The sequence below is a fragment of the Takifugu flavidus genome, chromosome 21 (assembly GCF_003711565.1).
Source record: "Takifugu flavidus isolate HTHZ2018 chromosome 21, ASM371156v2, whole genome shotgun sequence".
Classification (NCBI taxonomy): domain Eukaryota; kingdom Metazoa; phylum Chordata; class Actinopteri; order Tetraodontiformes; family Tetraodontidae; genus Takifugu; species Takifugu flavidus.
Genome location: NC_079540.1, coordinates 11,061,322 through 11,083,656, shown reverse-complemented (window position 1 = coordinate 11,083,656; position 22,335 = coordinate 11,061,322). Strand labels below are relative to the sequence as shown.

The 22,335-nt window shown below is 51.7% G+C and overlaps 1 protein-coding gene across 1 annotated transcript; it reads right to left on the bottom strand.

Annotated features, from left to right (window-relative positions):
- Positions 1-200: 200 nt before the first annotated feature.
- Positions 201-20,597, bottom strand: LOC130518415 (glutamate receptor ionotropic, kainate 5-like). The gene is made up of 21 exons (XM_057020996.1): positions 20,302-20,597; positions 13,102-14,126; positions 6,653-6,808; positions 6,217-6,381; positions 6,010-6,107; positions 5,750-5,915; positions 5,429-5,607; positions 5,223-5,276; positions 4,900-5,061; positions 4,357-4,509; positions 4,161-4,265; positions 3,406-3,513; positions 3,133-3,336; positions 2,731-2,844; positions 2,313-2,422; positions 2,065-2,238; positions 1,811-1,976; positions 1,496-1,721; positions 1,296-1,424; positions 1,065-1,186; positions 201-949 (listed from the first exon to the last, which is right to left on the bottom strand). Exons 3-21 carry the CDS (start codon positions 6,756-6,758, stop codon positions 335-337), a joined length of 3,156 nt encoding a protein of 1,051 aa, XP_056876976.1. The 5' UTR covers positions 6,759-6,808; positions 13,102-14,126; positions 20,302-20,597; the 3' UTR covers positions 201-334.
- Positions 20,598-22,335: the final 1,738 nt, after the last annotated feature.

Below are 22,335 nucleotides of genomic sequence, written 5' to 3'. Positions count from 1 at the left end.
ACCCTCTGTGTGTGTGTGTGTGTGTGTGTGTGTGTGTGTGTGTGTGTGTGTGTGTGTGTGTGTGTGTGTGAGCGTTGAACGTCAAGTAAAATATCAGCAGCTGTTCTGACTCCGCCCACAGAGCTCTGTGATTGGGTCAGAGGTCATGTGACATGCCATCGCGTCACCACTGTTCGGATCAGTGAAGCCACGCCCCTCTGTTGACGTTCAGTTATGACCCCCCAGTAAGTCTGTTGGAGGGCGAGGTGGAGTTTTCGGGGGTGGCATCGGCCGAGGTGGGGGGGGTGGTTTCATACTGGCCCGTCTGGGACTGCCCGTCCCGCCGCCATCGCTGTCAGCTCTGTCTGTAGGGGAGGGGGTGGGCGGGGGTGGGAGGCGGGGTAGGGACATGGAGCCGCGATGGTGGGGTGGTGGTGGTGCAGGCCGTGGCGGCGGTGTGTGTGGCCGACGCGGGGACCCGGGAACAGGAGGAGGTGGAGGAGGAAGAGGAAGGAGGGGGAGGTGGGGGGGGAGTTAGCGCAGTGGGTCGCAGGTTTTGGATTCTCCGACACTCCTGACAAATCCGCACGTGGCTGCAGCCCTGCAGGAAGCCCCGGGGCAGCATGGGCGGAGCCACCAGTGTGGGCAGGGGCGGAGTCAGCGCACTTCCGGTGGCGTTTACACACATGGGTTCCTCCAGGAGCTTCTGTGGCCCTGGGCCCAGATCGGCCCCTCCCACCCCTCGAGGAGTGCCGCTCAGGCGGCCGGCACCGCCGTACAGTTTACCGTTACTGAAGCGCATGTCGCGCACCAGCCGGATCGGGCGAGGGGCCGCCAGAGCCAGGCGGGAAGGGTGACGCAGGACTCCAACACCGGCGCCGGTCAGAGGACGCCGCCGCCGAGAACGGGAACTTTTCTTACAGCAAACGGCGTTTCGGAACTCCGACAACATCTCCTGACAGACAGACACCTGTGGGGGGGGGGGGCACAGAGGGAGGAGAGCTGTGGCAGCCATCTTTGCTGTGTGTGTGTGTGTGTGTGTGTGTGTGTGTGTGTGTGTGTGTGTGTGTGGAGATAGTGGTTACCTCATCGGTCTCTGCAGAGCGCCGCGTCGACCACACAAACTCCATGATGGCCACAAACACGGCGATGATGAGACCACAGATCAGGACCACAAAGATCCCCCCGATGTTCTCCATCCCGAGACCTGATGCACACGCACACACACACAACACACACACACACATTAGAAAAGCAGATTCCAGAAGCTAACAGGCTAACGTTAGCATTGATCTGCACGCAGGTGTGGGCGGGACCTTTGGCTCGGTGGTCCTCCTCTCGGAGACACTGCCCTCCCTCCCACCATCGGCGCTTCAGGATCTCCAGCCTGTTGCTCTCCTGCAGCTGCAAGATGCCCAGCGTGATCTCGTCTCGGAACGGCGAGCCTGAGGAGGCGGAGTCAGTCAGCACGGAGACAGAGAGAACAGCGAATCACGGTGCGGACGAGAGTTCTGACCCAGAGGCATCCCGATACCGTAGCCCTTGGTGTCCAGAAGGCCTCCGATCTGCGTCAGGTTGCAGTTGAGGCTGCGGTAGTACTCGTTCATGGTGCTCTCCATCAGGAAGGCGTATCTGGAGTTGAGGACGCGGGCGATGCCCTCCTCCGTGCTCTTCACAAACACGCTGGGCTGCTTCGAGTACATGTAGTTCCACATGCGCTGGTACGTCTGGTACCGGGAGTTCTGAGTGGCGGGAGGACGAGGAGGACACGCGTTCAGATCTACTGGGCTGAGCTCAGCCCGGCTCGAGCAGACGCCAAAACGTTCCCCACCATGAAGAAGGTCATGGTGGAGCCCCCGTGGATGGTCCCGTACTGGATGTTGGTCTGGTCAGCCAGGTCGTCCGGGGACTCGATGGGAGCCTCCATCCTCTGGACCGTCAGGAACGCCGCCAGGTTCGCCGTGTAGGACGAGATGATGATGAGAGTGAAGGCCCACCTGACACCACAGAAGAAGAACAGCAGCAGTCAAGTACCCCCCCCCGTGCCCCAGTATGTGTCCCAGATCTGTGGTAATGCTGGTGTACCAGACGCCGCTGACGCAGCGAGTAGACAGGGCCCGGGGCATGACCTCTGACCCCTGCTGCATGAACCCCCCAACAGGGAACCAGAGGCTGTTTCCCAGTGTGTACTGGTTCTCCAGGATGTCCCGACGTTCCCGCAGACACGGGTGGGGGTTGTACCACTCGTAGGGGCTGAGCCTGGGGGCCAGAGGTCACCTAGGTTACTCCATGATAGTCGGCACCGCTCACACAGGAAGGAGGGGGCGACTTACCTGGCGGCGAGGAAGAGAACGCAGCTGACGGCGAGATACGCCAAGAGCATGAAGAGCCACACTGCCGGGGAGAACGGGTCCAGGAAGGAGAAGTACCCAGGTTTACGGCCCTGGACACACCCAGAACCCTCTGATCAGGTGTGTGTGACAGGTGTGTGTGTGACAGGTGTGTGTGTGACAGTGTGTGTGTGACAGGCGTGTGTGTGACAGGCGTGTGTGTGACAGGCGTGCGTGTGACAGGTGTGCATGTGACAGGAGTGTGACAGGTGTGTGACAGGTGTGTGACAGGTGTGTGACAGGTGTGTGACAGGTGTGCGTGTGACAGGTGTGCGTGTGACAGGAGTGTGGCAGGAGTGTGACAGGTGTGTGGCAGCTACATGGCAGCTGTGCTCCAGGTGAACGGCAGATGTGAGTTTACCAGGTGAACTCGGTACAGGATGCTGATGCCCAGGTTCATGAAGGGTTTGGAGAAATCGATCACCTTCTCTCTCTCCGACGTGATGGTGAAGCCGGCCACGGCCAGGTCAGCTTTCTGTGGGGGAGGGGCTCGATTATTCAGGTGAAATCCTCAAGCCCCGCCTCCTTCCTGCTGTCTGTCACAGCAGCAGGTGCAGCTTCATCATGTAGCAACTTAAACTGGTTTCAGCCAGTTAAACTCCTGACGCGCTACTGATCTGAGGTTTTTCAGGTCTTCGTCATGTTTATATTTTATGATAAAACATCTAATTCCATATGAGGACAGAAGGGTTGGCCACGCCCACCCGCACACAGCTGAGCTTCCTACCTGTCCGAACACACGCTAACATGCTAACCCACTCACCCGGTTGATGAGCTCGCCCACCATGCCGGTCCAGCTGCCGTTGGGCTCTGGCGCCCCATACAGACCATCATCCACCAGCTTGATCTTAAAGGAGAACTTCAGGATGTCAGCGAGCTCCCGCAGCATGTCCACACAGAAGCCCTCGTACTGGTCGTTGCCCTGAAAGTCCTGGTGGTTGGACTTGCGCATCACATATGGGTTTTCCTGACAAACAGGAAGTGATACCGTGAGGTGGCTCAACAACACTCAGATTAAAATCCAGCTTTTTCCTACCAATATTGTTGTGACAGTTAGCGTCTTGTTAGCTAGCGTTTCTGAAGCGTTCAGGTCCAGAGACGTGGAGTTCATGACTAATGTGTTATTGGAGAACCAGGTACCAATCTGCCAAAACACAAAGAAGAGGGGAAAAGAGGAGTGAAGAGGCGGCTGGCTGGTTCTGAGCTCAAGCTATGACGTTAGCGCCTACGGTACATTTACGCTGGAGACGGTTTGTTTCAACCCATCAGTTAAACTCAACCAGAAAACAATCCGAGCCGTCCTGCTGACCCACAGGTGGTTTACTTCATATGTTTGTTCTTTAGATGATGCTACATATGGCGCTAAATTGAGCAGCCTGTTAGCCAAGTTTAGCATTCGGTGTCGGAACATTTGTATCCAACATGCTAACCTCAGGGGCATAATCTGAATGAGGTTTTAGCCTCTGTGGCAGGTCAGGCCGCTGGCCTGTAGGAGGTGCTAGTCAATGCGTGATGAACAACGTGAATCGATTCTGACAAATCACTGTTAACAGTTGACCTGCAGCTGAACCCAAGTGACCCTTGACCTTTTAACGACATAATAAGGCAGCAGCTAACGTCCAAACAGTCAATAGAAGCTGCTGTGCTGGTTTGACTGGCAGCTCGAATGAGTGACGAGGCTGAAATCCAATCATCAAATATCCAAGAGCGATTTTATCCCGCTTAAAGAACCGTGAGGGGCCCGGTGTTCCAGAAGGTTCTCCTTTAAAGCTGTGGGCCGAAGTGTTCTACCTCTTTGTGGCCCCCCGGGTGTCTCTCCAGGATTCTGAGGGTGTAGTTGGTCCTCTGACCTCTGCTGTTGAACTCGATGTGTCCTGTCAGACCGTCGTGCTCCACCTGATCCGAGAGGGACACGTGTCATCAGAGTGCGTGAGTGTTTAGGTGTGTGTGTCTATGTGTTTAGGTGTGTGTGTATATGTGTGTGTACCATGCGCAGGTAGTTCATCAGGCTGGTTCCGTGCTGCCAGATCAGAGGAGACGTGCAGCTCAGCGGCTTCACGCCGATCTCCTGACTGCGGTTCAGCTGTCTCACGGCGTTCACCACCACGTGGACCGCGTCAAACATCAGCGCCGATGATAACTGCAGACAAGGAGTCAGAATCTTGCGAATCTTGGCCAATCACAGCTCAGACGAGCGTCTGACTCTGACGTAACATTTGACTAGATTATAATCCCAGCTCAGCAGACAGATTACGACTATATCACTCCGTCATTAGATGAAGAAACGCTGGCTCAGGGGGTTCATGAACGCTGCGTCTCCTGACCACTGATGCCAGGTGGACGCAGCTATGACGCCATCAGTGGAGGCGACGCATCACTTCCTGTCTCAGTCTCCAGCTGACTACTCCGGGATTACTGACCCTCGGATTGACCCTAAAAACCTTCCTGCTGCTGCTCGTTTGTACATAAACTGGAGGGGAACAACCACGCGTTGCAGAGGTTGAAGCCCCGCCCCCCGGGTGCTGCTTACCGCGGGTCCTGGGTACGGATTGATCCTGCAGCCTTCCCTCCAGGACAGGTTGAGGCTCCTGATGAAGTCCAGGTAGAAAACATGGCTGCTGTTCAGCATGGAGAAACCTAGAACGTTGGACTGGTCTCCCACCACGTTGTCCAACCAGAGCAGAGGGAAGTCCTGCAGAGACAGACACAGGTTAGTGGTGGTTCAGTGCCAGGGTTCTATTGGACAACCTCCGTCCATCTGTTAAGCCCCGCCCCCGTTGGGGGCTGGTTAAGCGGCGGTCAGCGGGATTATTGTTGGCGGTAAGGATGAGGGGAGCATGATGAAGATCTCACCATCGTGGTGAGAATGTATTTGTAGAACGCTGACATCATCCCCAGTTCGTTGGCCTGCAGGACAAACACAGAAGACATGAATGTCATTAAGCCCCGCCCCCTCGCCATGTTACCTAACCCAGCATTATTACCCAGAATGCAGCTGTGAGAATTCGAGGGGAGAGCGCGAACATGAAAGAAACTCAACGGTTCATCGAATTTCTAACCTTCTTGAGGATGCGGTAGGAGACGGAGGCGTTGGCGTCGATGATGATGGTCGCCACCTTGTCATCACGGATCTCCTTCAGCAGAGGCGTCGGGTCCAAACTGTCATCCAGCATCCGCACCGACAGCGTCTCCCTGGAGATCAGGAAGCTCTGGACCAGCTCCTCCAATCGCAACAAGCCTGAGGGGACAGACACGCCGCTCAACACCTCGCCACTGATCGATGGGGGCGTGGCTACACTGGCCACGCCCAGAAATTCATGAGCTCGACTAAACAGGAAATTTAACCTAAATGCTGAATTGTGGCGAAACAGGAAACTCACACTCGGCTTTGGCGCATATGATGCTGGTGGTCGGGTAACCGAAGGAGCGCAGGATGGAGCCGATGGCCAGGCTCAGGTCCTCGTTGCTCGGGTGCAGCGTCACCGAGGCGAAGCGGAGATACGGCAGCTTGGGCGTCTCTTCTGGACCGATCTTCACGTGAGGGATCTGAGGAGCAATTCGGCAGGAAGTGAAGGCGAACGGCAGGAACGCCAACTAACCAGCGTAATGAGGAGCCTCCCAGGAAAGCTGGGACACTCACCTCCTTCTCCCCACAGATGTGACTGACAGCTGAGCTGGAGGCGGGGCTGGAGGCGGGGCCAATCACAGAGACCACACCCTTTGGTAGAATCTGACACACTAACAGAGGAAATGTGTAGTTGTGAGGACCAACCTGACCTCAAACAAGGGGTTTTGGTTGAGTAAAATGTAAATATCGGTTCTTTATTAGACTCATTGTGTGACTCACTGGTGTCGGTAGTGGTGTACTGGGAGTCGTTCTTCAGCTCGTAGATGTCCACCTCCACTCTGGACTGGGAGGAACCCTCCATCAGGCTGTTGGCGTTCTCCCGTGCCAGAGCCAATGCTAGACGTTCGCCACGTCCACACAAAGACTGATCATCCAGGATGGCGGCTGGAAGCAGACAGACAAGAATCAACAGGTTCTGGACTGAAGGTCACCAGTGAGTCCAGCACCTCAGAATATAACGGTACTGTCAGCTGGTGACACCTGCTAGCAGTCACGTTAGCATCATCTGGCTGATTCACAGTTTTGTTTCACTTCATTCTGGGTTTTTAATGCAACAGAGTAAAACTGGGATACTTTATTCAAGTTGTTTCAAGTCAACCAGGTGAACAGGTGAACAGGTGACCAGGTGACCAGGTGAACAGGTGACCCTTCTCACCCATCCGCAGGGCGGCCGGCGTGTCGGCCCAGGCGAAGGGGAGGGGCGCCACGGTCAGCAGAGGGATGAAGACGTACGACAGCAGCAGCGCTGGCAGAGCCGGCATCTTCCACTGCTCCTCATGGAGAACGTTCTGCTGGCTACCTGTAGCGCCACCTGCAGGACGGGAGGAGTCATCGCTTAGTTGTCCATTGTCACTTTTCTGACCCTTTCAGCTCAACCTTAAATGGAACATTGGTTCCGTTCTGCTCTTGCTACTCGCTCAGCGGTGTTTTCTGACTGTGGTGTCTCGTTGAGCTGTTTACTAAGCAAACACGTTCTAATTAAGTGGAAAGCGACTGGCTGTAAACAAAGGTGATGAACGTTGCTCCCGTTTGCTCATTTGATGTAGCCTGGAGTTGTGTAGCGAACTGGACCCCAGTCCACTTTATATCTGTGTTCCCGAAGAAGTGAGCGGTTTGTTGCAGCTAGTTTGATTTATAGAAAACAAGGTTATCAAAATAAGATCATTTTTACACATAGATTTATATCTAGATATTCTCAGTTACTGTTAGGGGATTAAATTTATGCCACGATAAGAATTTTAGGCCACATGGCCGCGCCATGGGCGGAGCCGAGCTGATATTAGCGTCGCTGATGAGACTGTTTTACTGCTGCAGCTTAGTGAAGACCGCTATAATTACATGCTAATCCCTCTCGTTAGCAACACGCAACATGTCTGTGGAAACTGCACGTGTGATAAGCGCCAACGTGGCGCCGCTGCTCACAGTCTGCAATGCAACAGCAACAGGAAATTATGACATCATCCAGAAGTCAACACCAACTTCACAATAAAAGGGCAAACAGTCCAATCCTAAAGGTTCACTAATGACGATAAAGAAGGAAAAACCAAACTGCTTGATGAAGGGATGGATATGGATGGAGGGGGGGATGCAGCACGGTGAAGGTGACCTTCGGATTCTCAGAACACTACAACGAACAAGGAGAGCCAGAGGTGGAAACCAGGAAGTCCTCCGTCAGCACTCATGGGGGAGGGGGGGAGGAGGGGGAGGGGGGTGCTGGTTGGAGGTCATATCTAATAGAATCTGTCTTCTTCTCGTGTTTGTTCTTCAGGTTCTGCAGGTTTAAGAGCAGAAAGCTGGAATGTTTGTGTCTCCTGATCCAACATGACAGTGCGCCACCTCCATTACATGGAGACGCCAACAGCAGCCGAGGGACCAGAGAGCAGGACCCCAGATGGAGGAGAGCTGCTGCAGATATGAATCCTCCACACAAGCCTCTGGAGGTAGGGGGATGGGGCCGTCAGCTGGGAACCAGAGCCAATGGTCGGATCACCGGCCGCCTGCAGCAGCGCTCCTCTGGGGTGGCGGCAACGGTCCGGTTCTGGAGCGTTTGTGACAGTGGGTTGAGGAGAGATGAGATCTTCAGAGCGTCTCTGCTCGCTGTGGGCTGATTACAGGGTCTCAGTGGGACACGGACAGAACAGGACAGAACCCACATAAACAGCAAAAAACCCGTCTGATGGGACAGAACATGGGGACACTGAGGTTCTGAAACGGCCCGACTTCCTGACTGTTGCACCACAGCCATGTCAGCAACAGGAAGCATCAAACCTCCCCTGGTCTCTGCCTGGACCCTCCCCTGGTCTCCGCCTGGACCCTCCCCTGGTCTCCGCCTGGACCCTCCCCTGGTCTCCGCCTGGACCCTCCCCTGGTCTTCGCCTGGAGGTTGTCATGGTGAACAGAGAGAACGTGCCGTGACACTTTTCACCTTCTGCCTGGTCTACTTGTGAGCAGCAGGCTTCTCCGGTTTGTGGAGGGTGTGTAGACGTGAAGAATAGAACAAAGAAACAGCTGAAGACGCTCTGAGGAGGAACATCAAGTAAACATCAGCTCCCTCAGGTCACCATGGAAACGTACAACTTGTTCCCAGGTCGAGCACACACGGCAACACCGTGGGATAAGATCACAGCTAAAGCGGAGAAGACGACAATGGCCACCAACTACACACAGACAGGAGCTCAGCTCAACCAACCACCATCAGATCAGGTCTGGGGCAGGATTAAGGCCTTTTAGGAGGAAAGTTCTGCATTAGAGAGCATCGTCACGATTTGAGATGGGAACTTTTAGGTTAGCATTAGCAGGCTAGCCTCACATTAGCTTGGTTTATGCTTACTCAGTCACATTTGTTGTCCTTTGATGCTCCCTTCCCCGGGCGTTTGACTCAGTACTGCTTGCGTATCGTTATAAGGGGAAACCAAAACGCGCTGATTCACCTGACAGGTACAACGGTGCAAATGTTCTCTCCTCTGGACCTAATTGGAACGATGACAACCTGATCGATGAGCTACCTGACAACGAAAGGATGCTTCAGCACAAAAGGTGACCCATTTACCCACAATCCCTCAGTGCTCACCAATCACAGATGGAGGTGCAGGAGAAGCCGGATCAACAACGCCGGCCTTCCCATCGCTAAGCAACAGACAGACGAGATGTTAGACCTGTTCCTCACACATGAGGGGTCGGGGGGCGGCAGAGATCAGAGTCAGACACCATCAGCACATTCACACAGCTGGAGATGCCAAACCAACACCTCTGCAGGTCCAACAGGAACCTGAGATTACTAAAGTGACACCTGCAGGTGTGTTAAAGTGTCCCGGCTGAGCGCACGGTTAGAACTTCTGACAGTGGCAGCAGGAGGGGGCAGCGGGCTTCTAGGAACACTGTGGGAAGGATCTGACAGCCAATGGTACCAACATCATCTAACAGGATGACAGCAGAGGGTTTCTGACCTTTAGGAGGCTGTGGACAGAATCAAAGTGATTCACAGGATCTGACATCAGAGCCCAGTCAGAGCTCTGGAACAGTTGTGTGAAACAGTCCTTTACAACGTCCCACGTTCTTCAGGGAAGCTGATGAACTTGGATTTTCCTGACCAGCAGACAAACTGGACATGGACCTCCTGCTGTTAAAGCTCAGACCTGAAGTCACCTCTGGACAGAGGAGATGGAGGCAGACCCAAACAGGTTGGGTTCACCAGGAGACATTAGATCTCCGGCCCCTCAGCCACACCGGAGCTGGGTGAGACCCCCATCAGATCATCCTACCAGAGCTCAGTCCATGTCCTAAACTATTCAGTGATAATTCCCTTAAAATTCTCTCTCTTCTGTAACATCTCCAAACATGCAAAATAAAGTCCTCTTCCAGCTGACTGCTGTTTTCAGTGAAGGAGCAGAAGGAAAACACTCACCGGAGGATTTAGTGCGAGAGGAAAATCCTGGAAATGATGAAGAAGAAAGAGGGAGAGGAGGCAGCGTTAAATGAAGATAACAAGACCTGATCCAGATAAAGGGAGGAGGCAATAAGACTTAAGAGGAAATGAGCTAAAAAGATAAAAGTGAGAGATGAGGGGAAGAATAGAAAATGCTGAAAGTTAATTAAAAAGAGAGCAGATACTGGATTTATTCAAACAGATAAAATCATCCAAAGAACAGTAAAAGATTAAGAGAAACAATCTGAGGAGTTGAAGATCAAAGTGAGAAAATGGAGGAGAGAAAGAAGAAGGACCAGGCTCAGATGGGGACCCTGCTGATGGACAGATGGGGAAAGGAGGAGAAACGTTTAAAGCCGAGATCATAAAAGAGTGTGTGAGCTGCGCTAATAGAGCTCTGCTAATGGAGCTTCCCAGTGTTTAACTGAGCCAGCGGGATATTATGGGACACCGCCACGTTTTAGCCAACAGGAACGCAGAACATCTGCTCGTGTTGAGGTTCATGACCTCCTGCATGAAGACATAAATCACGTCAACCATGCGTGAATGAAGGGCCCTCAGGAGGCCTGCAGTCACATCAGCGCAGCACGATTCAACATCGACCTGACACGCCTGAGCTCTGAGGATCAAAGCATCAAAGGCCTGGCTGCCATCGCTGCGGTCACACCTGCCGAAGCTTCCTTTGTGCACTTTGTTCTGACAAAAACAGAACCAGAGCAGAGCTCAGATGAGCCCGTGGAAGACCAAGTTCAGCTCAGTTAATCTACTGAGGCCAAGGCCAAGAAATACAGAACTAAGGCGGAAGTGCAGACGAACCTCGAACCTCCAGCCTAATCACAGCAGCTGTCGCCTCATTAACCTGTCCCCATTAAAACAAAGGCTGAATGATGAGCTGACCATAATTCATCTTCTCATGTGTTCAGATTCCACAGCTCCTGTTCATATTCCAAAATCCCTCTTCAATATTTGTGGTCTGTCGGTGAGCAGGTCCTCCCTCGCGCTCCACATAAATCCCTGCCGTGCGGATCTTCTGCTGATATTCAGGTCTATTAAATCACTGAGCGACACCTGGTTTCTCTGGAGCTCATGAATCCCTGGGAAAGCTGCTTTTAACAGGATTATTCTCCCAGAAACCTTCTCAATGATGTGTTTGGCCACAGCCGTGGCAAAGCGTGCTGAGATACGTGTGGAGGATGCTGAAGAGGTTCAGACAGGATCACATCAAGTCCTTCGTGAAGAAGATCAGGACTTAAATAGGACCACCGGACGCCATCTCACGCCACGTGACCCACGCCCACGTCTTCAGATCATCTGAGGAGTAAAACATCTGTGTTGTTCCAGGTGTTAGTTGGGACAGTAAAACCGAGGTGCACCATAAAGAGAAGCCAAGGCTGGAGCAGATCTTTGGTGATGATCATGACTGACAGCCTATTGGCTGGAGCCTCAATACCAAAGCTCTGCCTCTCCCAGCAGATCCAGCAGTTTCACCTCTCATGACTCTGGTTCCTACATCTAACAGGAAACAGCAGAGAATGAAAGGAGCTGAGCAGATCTTCAAGAGCTGCAGTTATCAATCAGCAGCAGGTTGAGGGGCTGATGGAGGCTGTGGACCCTCCTGAAGCACCCATGAGGGGAGGAACAATGACAGTAGCTCCTAATGTTTATCTGCCCTCCCTGGAACTGAGACAGCTAATAATGTTCTGGAGCTCCAGCTCCACGCTGGGCTCCAACAGACCTGGAGGGGTGCGCTAAAGGTTCTGGGAGGAGACGGGTCAGCCTGTGATGGCCCGATTACCGAGTAAAGGAAAGGACTGAAGGGTGCAAGGACACAGCCAGGAGGTCTTAAGGATGGATTCACCTACAGGGCTTCACACGGGTGAGTCCACAAATCTCCAGGGAGGGAGGGATTTGGAAGATTTCTAACATATTCACAACATTAACGTCCCTTGAGCAGAACTCCTGAAATAAACCAGCATTCACACGTGGATCCGAGTCTCCTCTTAAACCCGTAGCTACAGTTGTGGCTGTAGCACAGCCCTGCAGGTGAGCACGCCGTAGCTCTGACTTGATTCCTGCTCCTCATCAGTCCTTAAAAATGAATTAAACATGATAAGTTTCATCGCCTCTCCTCTCGAAGCCTCCAGACACAAACACAATCATCTGTAATCAACCCCGGAGGTCCTGCAGCTCATATCAGCAGCTCAGAGGTGAGTTCAAATCTAAATTCAAATCACATAGCAGCTGAGTAACCTTTGTTTCTCGCTTCCTACGCAGAACGTCACCTCATCTGTCCGTCACCAGCTCAAACAGAACCACCAGCATCCCGGTCCAGCATCACGCTCAGCACGTCCCGAAGGTGGGAGGGAGTAGGGGGCATACGAGTGAAGAGGAGCAGGGATGAAGGAGAAGAACAAACCACCAGTTTTGGAGCCCATCAGGAGCTTCGACAAGGCTCAGATTTCACCTGCACCGTCAGTGAATCACCTGTTGCCAGTAAGTCTACGTCTGTCATCTATATTAGAGGATATTAGAGACCATCAGACTAACCAATCTACAGAGGAAGATTTACTGTCAGGTACATTGGAACTTCTTAAGAGAAAAACTGAAAACATTTGAACCTGTTCAGGTGTTGTCTGGGTGTAATAGCACGCCTGACCTATGGGGGCAGCAGTGAGGCGTGACGCTGTAGCTGCTCAGACTGGTTAAATTAAGCAGCACACGCGTCTGAACGTGTGTGTGTGTGTGTGTGTGTGTGTGTGTGTGTGTGTGTGTGTGTGTGTGTGTGTGTGTGTGATGACATGCCATCGCAAATGAAGATGGATAGTCTGTCTAAAGGTTCCAGATTAACTAAAATCTCAGATGTTCTCTGAAATCAACCAGTCCAAAAATAACTTCTGGATAAATTTTAAACAAGAAAAACTCTTTCTAATCTCGACACATGCCAACATGACAGCTACAACAGATAGAGGAAAAAAGAGCCAGAATTTCTAGGCATGTATTAGGACTACTTTATCAATAATGTGGAAATTCAACTCAACAAAAGAGAATCACATCAAACCATAGAAGAAGACAGACTAAACATCCAGAACCCTGTAAGTCCAAGATGACAGAAGATAAAACAGCTCAAGCTAAGCTGAGGAGATCAAAGAAAAGACTCAAGGAGTCCCAGAAGTACTCACAGAAAGAAGACGACCCCAGGAGCTGATATGGACCTGGTCTCAGGTGGATCCAGGTCAGGTCAGCGGTCCAGCTTCAGTCCTCCCGTGTGTTTGTCTTTAATGTGAGACAGGTGAGACGCATCCAGACTGGAACGACAGCTGAGAAAGTTCTCCACCGAGGCAGGAAGTCCCAGGTTTGTTCTGAGAAAAAGGTTCAGCAGGGACAGAGATGATGGCCTCCGCCGCCGTCTCACTCGGGCCTCAGATGCCCGACGATGGTGGAGAGAATCGTTCCTCCAATCGGTCCAAGAACGGCGTTCCAGCACCTGTCAGTCAACCCACAGCAGCTCCTTCTCCCAGGGGTCTGTCCCTGTCTCGCCATCTCCGTAGCCCCGCCCCCTGCCCGGCCGATGCTCTTTTCTTCTTCTACTATTGTCGTTTCATCGTCTGGTCTGTCCGCGTCCACCCTCCATCTAGGTCCACTGTCACTAATTGCTCTCAGGTTTGTGTGGCGCCGTGGGAGGGGTGTTGAGGGGGTGGTTCATGCCGCCGTCGCCGTTAATTAAAACGATGATTACGCAGAACTCGAAGATGAAACAGGAAGTTCTGCAGCTGCTAATGACCTGACACGTTCTGTGTGTGTGTGTGTGTGTGTGTGTGTGTGTGTGTGTCTCCTGGTGCAACTGCTGAGCTCAGCGTGTTGTAATCAGCCTGGCTCAGAGGAACGTTTCCGCAGGTTGTCGCGGCTACATGGTGAGAAGCAGGTTGCTTCCCGTCAGATGACAAACTGATGAACCGGGTTTGTTCTGGGGTCCAGAACTCTCTGAAAGCAGCTGCAGGGCGTCGAGTCCACTCAACACACCCAGAATCCTTGACTGGTCACCTCCAGGCAGCAGCTGGAGGCGGCTCCATCTGTGCGGTTGCTATGGCGCCTGAGAGAAGGACGTGGGGATTGGCCGGAACATAGATGAGGTGTAGAGGTGACTTCAGCAGGACGTCTCACACCTGTTGCATTCTGGGTAATGATGTACGCTGCCTCCACTGAGCTGCAACAGAGGGAAACAAAATCAGATCAAATTCAAATTTAACCAATAAAATGATTCTCACCAAATCTAATATTAATAAATACTTTAAATAAAAGGTTTTATGATATAAATTCAGGCGAGTCGATTTGTTCTTTCGGAGATCCCGTGGTCATTGAGGAAAGGAGGGTCGAAATAAAAAACAGCAGGGCGATAAAAGGAAGGAGCAGGAGGATAAAATCACCACGCCCACCCACCCAAGACCAACGGAGAGACAGGAGGACAGAGCACCAGGGGGACAGAGCACCAGGAGGACAGAGCACCAGGGGGACACAGGAGGACAGAGAACCAAGGGGACAGAGCACCAGGGGGACACAGGAGGACAGAGAACCAGGAGGACAGAGAACCAGGAGGACAGAGAACCAGGAAGACACAGGAGGACAGAGAACCAGGAGGACAGAGAACCAGGAGGACACAGGAGGACAGAGAACCAGGAGGACAGAGAACCAGGAGGACACAGGAGGACAGAGAACCAGGAGGACAGACAACCAGGAGGACAGAGAACCAGGAGGACAGAGAACCAGGAGGACAGAGAACCAAGGGGACAGAGCACCAGGGGGACAGAGCACCAGGGGGACAGAGCACCAGGGGAACAGAGAACCAGGAAGAGAGAACCAGGGGGACAGAGAACCAGGGAGACACAGGAGGACAGAGAACCAGGAGGACAGAGAACCAGGAGGACAGAGAACCAGGAGGACAGAGCACCAGGGGGACACATCTGGATCCTCATCTGGATCTAAATCAACCGACCAGAAACTTAAATGAATCCAAACAGAAACGACTGCAGCAGAAAGAAGCAGATCTACGACTGCTCAGACCTCAGGAACCTTCTCGTGGAGACGCGCCGACAGCGGCCACATTTATAGTCTATAAAGGTCCAGCTGGGCTGTTTCGCAGATTTCTGCCAATCATCGACGACCGCTCAGTTTCAGACAGAAGAACGTTTCTCTGAAGGGCTCCGTGTTGAGCGCGTCGGCCTGGAACCAGCAGCTGCCTCTCGTGTCCTCTGGGAACTACAAAACCAGAGAGGCTGAACATGTGAAGCAAATCCACAAAAACCGCTGACAAACCAGAGTCCCGCAGCATCCTGACCTTCTGCTGCCATCAGAGGAACGACAGCTTCAGGAAGGAAGAGCAAACGTGCCCCAAGCTCTCAAAATTAAAGCCAACTATGAAAACACAGCAGTCACAAAATCCCAGATTATCAGGACAGCAGAAGAGCTTCGCGTCACCCAGGGAGGCTCTCCACGCTCCACTCTGAGAACGTTTGTCTGGTTCTACCAGCTACAAAGCAAGACTCAAGCGTGAAGGTTCTCCCCCAGGCTCCAGAGGCTGGCCGGGGCAGCACCGTCCGGACCGCAGCCTGCCGCGCGGCCCTGACAGCGCTGGTGTGTTCTGGCCTCTTTGTTCATCACAAATGATGCTGCTGCATTATGCTGATGTCACACGCTGGCCGCCAAACACGGCGAGCAGCTACCGCAGCGCTCGGCCCAAGGTCGTCCATCCACATCACTCATGGTCTGGCTGTGACAGCCTCACCAGCGCCGCTCTGGTTATATCACGCCATCAGAGTCTGGCGGGCACGCGGCTGATGGGCCTTTGATTCACACAAACAGAGCAAGAACGTGATAACAGACTGTTGGCGTAACCTTGTGAGGACATCACCATGTGTTGTAGAGCACACATCCACGGTTCCCCGCGGCTCAGAACCACCGTGGTTCTTCAGAGATGCCACACAGGCCCACTTTTTATAGGAGTCAGCAGGAACATCAACTCTCCACAGCTCAGATGTCCACATAATCCGTATTTTAATGTCCCCCAAAGATGACGGTGGCTGCAGAAGCTGTTTGTTGTAATGCTGCTGGGGGAAGAACATCAAAACCTCGCAAACATGTTCCCTTTCATCCAGAAATACAGATAATTACAGTATTAATCACAGCGTTACTGCATCAACAAGGAATATTTAAAAAGATGAGGCAGAAAACAGTCACAAAAAACGGTCGATCCAATTTATCCTACGTCGTCACACTAATCTACACTATCCACAAATGATTTCGGTAACTTTTAATATCAATTGATGCCACAAACTCTGTAAGATCACCAAAAAAAGTCTATTAGCCACATAATTAAAGAGTCTCTTTAAGATTAGCGGTGCCAAACCGGAAGTTAGCTCAGAGCTCTGGAGTGAGAATTAATTAGGGCTTTAAATCATTACAGGAGCTCAAAAGATGTTAAAACACACACAAAATCAGAAGTTTCTAAAGTGCTTCAATGACCAACGTGAAAGAAACATTCCAAACTTGCAAATAACGTAAACAAACATTATAATTAGCGTAATCACGACAGCTCGTGTGAAATACCGACACAACCAAACTTTAGCCAAACATTTTAAAATCCCACATTTACTGGCCTGGTGGCCGAAAACTGATGACTTTTTAACAGAAAAACAACAGAAACCATCTTCATTTCCCTTCAAACCCGATCCTCTTCATCATCACCCTAAAACAAGACGTTTATACCTGTTCCTAAGGAATATCTCAAAACACCGGCGTCTCTAATAACCGGAAGTGACGCGCGTAACCGTGGCGCCGCTTTGAGTGATGCGGAATATTAAAAACACGTGATTAAAAATATCACACAGTCCCACCCACCGGGAGGCGGCCTCGTGGCCGGCCCAGGACTAGTCCACTGTCTCAGTCCACTGTCACGTGTTGCGTTTATGTGGATTAAAACCATCGGAGATGATGTTTGTTGGACGACAGCAGCGCCAACAGGTAGACACGAGACCACAGCAGCCATCTTCATTTGGGACACCTGATTCAGTGGATGAGCAGTAGGACAGGGACACGTCAACATCTGTCTTAAGACAGGGACACGTCAACATCTGTCTTAAGACAGGGACACGTCAACATCTGTCTTACTGTCCATCCACTGAATCAGCTTGACTAACTTTGTCCTCTGCTGCAGCGTCCTCTGGTCCATCTGTCCATCCAACCATCCATCCAACCATCCTCCATCCATCCATCCTCCATCCATCCATCCATCATCCATCCAACTGTCCATCCAACCATCCATCCATCCCTCATCCATCCAACGTCCATCCATCCATCATCCATCCATCAACCATCTACAGTCCATCCAACCATCCATCCATCCAACCATCCATTCAACCATCTATCCATCCAACATCCATCCATCATCCATCCAACCATCCATCATCCATCCAACCATCCATCCAACCATCATCCAACCATCATCCATCTATCCATCCATCCACCCGTCCATCCATCATCATCCATCCATCCATCCATCCATCGTCATCCATCCAACCATCCATCCATCCATCCATCATCCATCCATCATCCATCCAACCATCCATCCATCCATCCATCCATCCATCATCATCCATCCAACCGTCCATCCATCCAACCATCAGCCATCCAACTGTCCATCCACCATCATCCATCTATCCATCCATCCATCATCATCCATCCATCCATCATCATCCATCCATCATCATCCATCATCCATCCAACCATCCATCCATCATCCATCATCCATCCATCCCTGTTGTTTCCTCCTCATCCATCCATCATCCATCCATCCATCCATCCATCATCATCCATCCAACTGTCCATCCATCCAACCATCAGCCATCCAACCGTCCATCCAACCATCATCCATCTATCCATCCATCCATCATCCATCCACCGTCCATCCATCATCATCCATCCATCCATCCATCCATCATCCATCCACCATCCATCATCCATCCAACCATCCATCCAACCATCATCCATCTATCCATCCATCCATCCACCCGTCCATCCATCATCATCCATCATCCATCCATCCATCCATCATCCATCCAACCATCCATCCATCCATCATCTATCCACCCGTCCATCCATCATCCATCCATCCATCCATCCATCATCCATCATCCATCCATCCATCCATCCATCCATCATCCATCCATCCCTGTTGTTTCCTCCTCATCCATCCATCCATCCATCATCCATCCATCCATCATCATCCATCCAACCGTCCATCCAACCATCATCCATCCAACCGTCCATCCAACCATCATCCATCCATCCATCCATCCATCATCCATCCACCCGTCCATCCATCATCCATCCATCCATCCATCATCCATCCATCCATCCAACCATCCATCCATCCATCCATCATCCATCCATCCTGTTGTTTCCTCCTCCTCATCCATCCATCATCCATCCATCCATCCATCCATCATCATCCATCCAACTGTCCATCCATCCAACCATCAGCCATCCAACTGTCCATCCAACCATCATCCATCTATCCATCCATCCATCATCCATCCACCCGTCCATCCATCATCCATCCATCCATCCATCCATCCATCCATCATCCATCATCCATCCATCCATCCCTGTTGTTTCCTCCTCATCCATCCTGTGATTCCAGTCATTCTCAGACTGGCTGTAATTACTGACGTGTGGTGCTGACGCCCCCCCACCCCCCAGTCACCTGACATCAGCCATGACGGCTCATTCTCCCATCTATAATTGCTTTGTAAATGCTGCTGATGGCGTTTATGTGAGTGGCGAGCTGGGGGCTGATGGAGCTGCTGATGGACAATGATGGCAAAAGAAAGAGCAGCGCGTGCGGACAGAAGCCACGCCCACAAACATCAGAGCACCTGATGTGCGAGGGATTTTCCCCTTTTGTCTTTTCTCTTTTCTGTGCGTTTGTGTGTGTGAGAGAGAGATACATAATTGCAAATCTCCCACGGTGTGGTCACACACACACATACACACACACTTTAATCATAAATCATTAAATTATGTCCTCACAACTGTATAAAGTGACAGATGCCCTCACACACCAGCAGCCTCCATTAACCGGAACTGTCTCTGAGGCCATGGCGTTTGGATTATAACTCCACCCCCTCATATAGCGTCATATCAGAATGAAGCACTGCGTCACTTAGATGAAATCACATTATAACCTCTGTCAGTCAAAAAGATTCAGTGTTGTACACTGATTAGCTAACAGGAGCGCTGAGGAGTTAATATGAGCAATGAGGCGCTAACATTGGCGCTGAGGAGCTGAAAGAAGCACTGAGGAGCTAACAAAAGTGTTGAGGAGCTTATGGATGCTAAGTGTTATTGCACATAAAGTCCAGGTCGAGTAGAACATAGACCACTCAGAGTGGAACGTGTGAAACAGGCTGACGAAGAGCTTCAGGGACAAATAGTCAGACAAATAACCACAGTTTCATCTGTTGTTAGGACCACAGTTATCTGATAAACTCCCGCTCTGTGTGTGTGTGTGTGTGTGTGTGTGTGTGTGTGTGTGTGTGTGGTGTGTGTGTGTGTGTGTGTGTGTGTGTGTGTCCAGGTAACAGTTTTCTGTATTTCTGTTAAGCAGAAAAATGTAGATTGGAATGTTAATTCAGTCCAGGAACGATGAACTAGAGTGTGACGAAGAGGACGTGATGTGACTGTTGAGAACACAAACATGTTTCTGTGTTCCTCATCGATGGTTTTGGGTTCAGATCTTCACATCTGCCAGAACCTGAAAATTGTTTTCAAGGCAACATGTAGCAGCAATGCAGCAGAGCGTGCGTGCGTGTGTGTGTGTGTGTGTGTGTGTGTGTGTGTGCCTGGTGAGGACCAGAATAAGCACTGACTGGGAGAGTTTGAGTGGTCCATGACCTTAAAGGTCTGTTTGGGGGTTAAGACTTGGTCTGAAGGTGAAGGTTGGGGGAGGGGCTGGAAAAGCATCATGTCTATAAGAGTCTTCACAAGGACAGGAATACAAACCTGTGTGTGTGTGTGTGTGTGTGTGTGTGTGTGTGTGTGTGTGTGTGTGTGTGTTGGTCGCACAAATGAAGGGTGACAAAAGAAGACAAACAACGAGAAAAAGGGAGAAGAAGGTGAGTGACGGGGAAAGGGGGTGTGAAGCATCTAATAGAAAAGCAGCAGCAGCGAGGAGGAGGAAGAGGAGGAAGAGGAGGAGGAGGCGCGATGGAGGGAAGCAAAGAGAGTGATTGATGAAGGGAGATGAATGAATAACGAGCAGGAAAAGGAGCGAGACGGAGGTGAGGGAAAAGGGGGGAGGACTGAATGCAGCAGAGCTCAACACTCACCCGTCTGCTCCAGAGGAACCAGCGGAGTTACTGGGAAGGGAAAAAAAGGGAGAACCGGAGAAGGTGCAGAGCAGTCGTCCCTCCACCAATGAGGGAGAGAGAGAGCGGAGACGGAGGGGGGACGACAGCCACAAGCAACAGATCCAGTATTTCCTGGAGAATCCGGCTGCACTTCCTCTTCACCTCCTGCTGCGTTTGCTCACAGGTCCTCCTCTTCCTCCTCTTCCTCGCTGATGCTGCTGCTCTCGGCGTCCTTCAGTGTCAGACTGATGCTTCACACAGTCTGATTCACCTCCTCTCTCCCCTCCCTCCTCTCTCTCCACCCTCTCCCTCTCCCCCCACTCTCCCTGTGCCCCCCCCATCCCCCAGCCCCCCTCGTTCATCTTCTCTCGCTCTGTTCTCTCCATTTCCTGTGTGACTTTGGACCTGCAGGACGACCTGATGATGGACAGATGGAAGCAACACACACGAACACACATGTAACACACATGTAACACACATGTAACACACATGTAACCCACAGGCCACTCAAGGATTATACACATTCAGGAAATTAACAGGTCGATTTAAACATCATGGTTAGTGTGCAAATGTTGCCATGGTAACAGAAGAAAACATGTTTCGGACTTGATGTTCAAGGAGTGACTTTATTACTTTAAAACACTCAGCAGGTGGTGTGTGTGTGTGTGTGTTGTGTGTGTGTGTGTGTGTGTGGTCGCACAAATGAAGGGTGACAAAAGAAGACAAACAACGAGAAAAAGGGAGAAGAAGGTGAGTGACGGGGAAAGGGGGTGTGAAGCGTCTAATAGAAAAGCAGCAGCAGCGAGGAGGAGGAAGAGGAGGAAGAGGAGGAGGAGGCGCGATGGAGGGAAGCAAAGAGAGTGATTGATGAAGGGAGATGAATGAATAACGAGCAGGAAAAGGAGCGAGACGGAGGTGAGGGAAAAGGGGGGAGGACTGAATGCAGCAGAGCTCAACACTCACCCGTCTGCTCCAGAGGAACCAGCGGAGTTACTGGGAAGGGAAAAAAAGGGAGAACCGGAGAAGGTGCAGAGCAGTCGTCCCTCCACCAATGAGGGAGAGAGAGAGCGGAGACGGAGGGGGACGACAGCCACAAGCAACAGATCCAGTATTTCCTGGAGAATCCGGCTGCACTTCCTCTTCACCTCCTGCTGCGTTTGCTCACAGGTCCTCCTCTTCCTCCTCTTCCTCGCTGATGCTGCTGCTCTCGGCGTCCTTCAGTGTCAGACTGATGCTTCACACAGTCTGATTCACCTCCTCTCCCCTCCCTCCTCTCTCTCCACCCTCTCCCTCTCCCCCCACTCTCCCTGTGCCCCCCCCATCCCCCAGCCCCCCTCGTTCATCTTCTCTCGCTCTGTTCTCTCCATTTCCTGTGTGACTTTGGACCTGCAGGACGACCTGATGATGGACAGATGGAAGCAACACACACGTAACACACATGTAACACACATGTAACACACATGTAACACACATGTAACCACAGGCCACTCAAGGATTATACACATTCAGGAAATTAACAGGTCGATTTAAACATCATGGTTAGTGTGCAAATGTTGCCATGGTAACAGAAGAAAACATGTTTCGGACTTGATGTTCAAGGAGTGACTTTATTACTTTAAAACACTCAGCAGGTGTGTGTGTGTGTGTGTGGATGTGTGTGTGTGAGTGAGTGTTTATGTTCTTGTGTTTCCAGGATTGAGCATCCGACTGTCAGGAACTCGGATCAGAACCTGACACGGTTGTGGTTCGTGGATCCAGCAGATCTGGCCCTGGCCCAGAATGGTCACATGACCGAAGATGGGACGTTCCAAGAACCTCACCAGTGAGTGAGAGAGGAGAGGAAAGGAGAGAGGGAGAGGAGAGGAGAGGAAAGGAGAGAGGGGAGAGGAGAGGAGAGGAGAGAGAGGGAGGAGAGGAGAGGAGAGGAGAGGAGAGAGGGAGGAGAGGGAGAGGAAAGGAGAGAGGAGAGGAGAGGAGAGAGAGAGAGGGAGGAGAGGAGAGGAGAGAGGAGAG

What these genes read in the sequence shown, in the direction of transcription:
- LOC130518415 (XM_057020996.1), bottom strand. Translation starts at nt 6,758, where the DNA reads ATGCCGGCTCTGCCAGCGCTGCTGCTGTCGTACGTCTTCATCCCTCTG. An exon ending in ACATCTGTGGGGAGAAGGAG is followed by an intron (nt 5,916 to 6,009) that starts GTGAGTGTCCCA and finishes ATTGCTCCTCAG; the next exon opens with ATCCCTCACGTGAAGATCGG. An exon ending in TGATGAACTACCTGCGCATG is followed by an intron (nt 4,266 to 4,356) that starts GTACACACACAT and finishes CTCTCGGATCAG; the next exon opens with GTGGAGCACGACGGTCTGAC.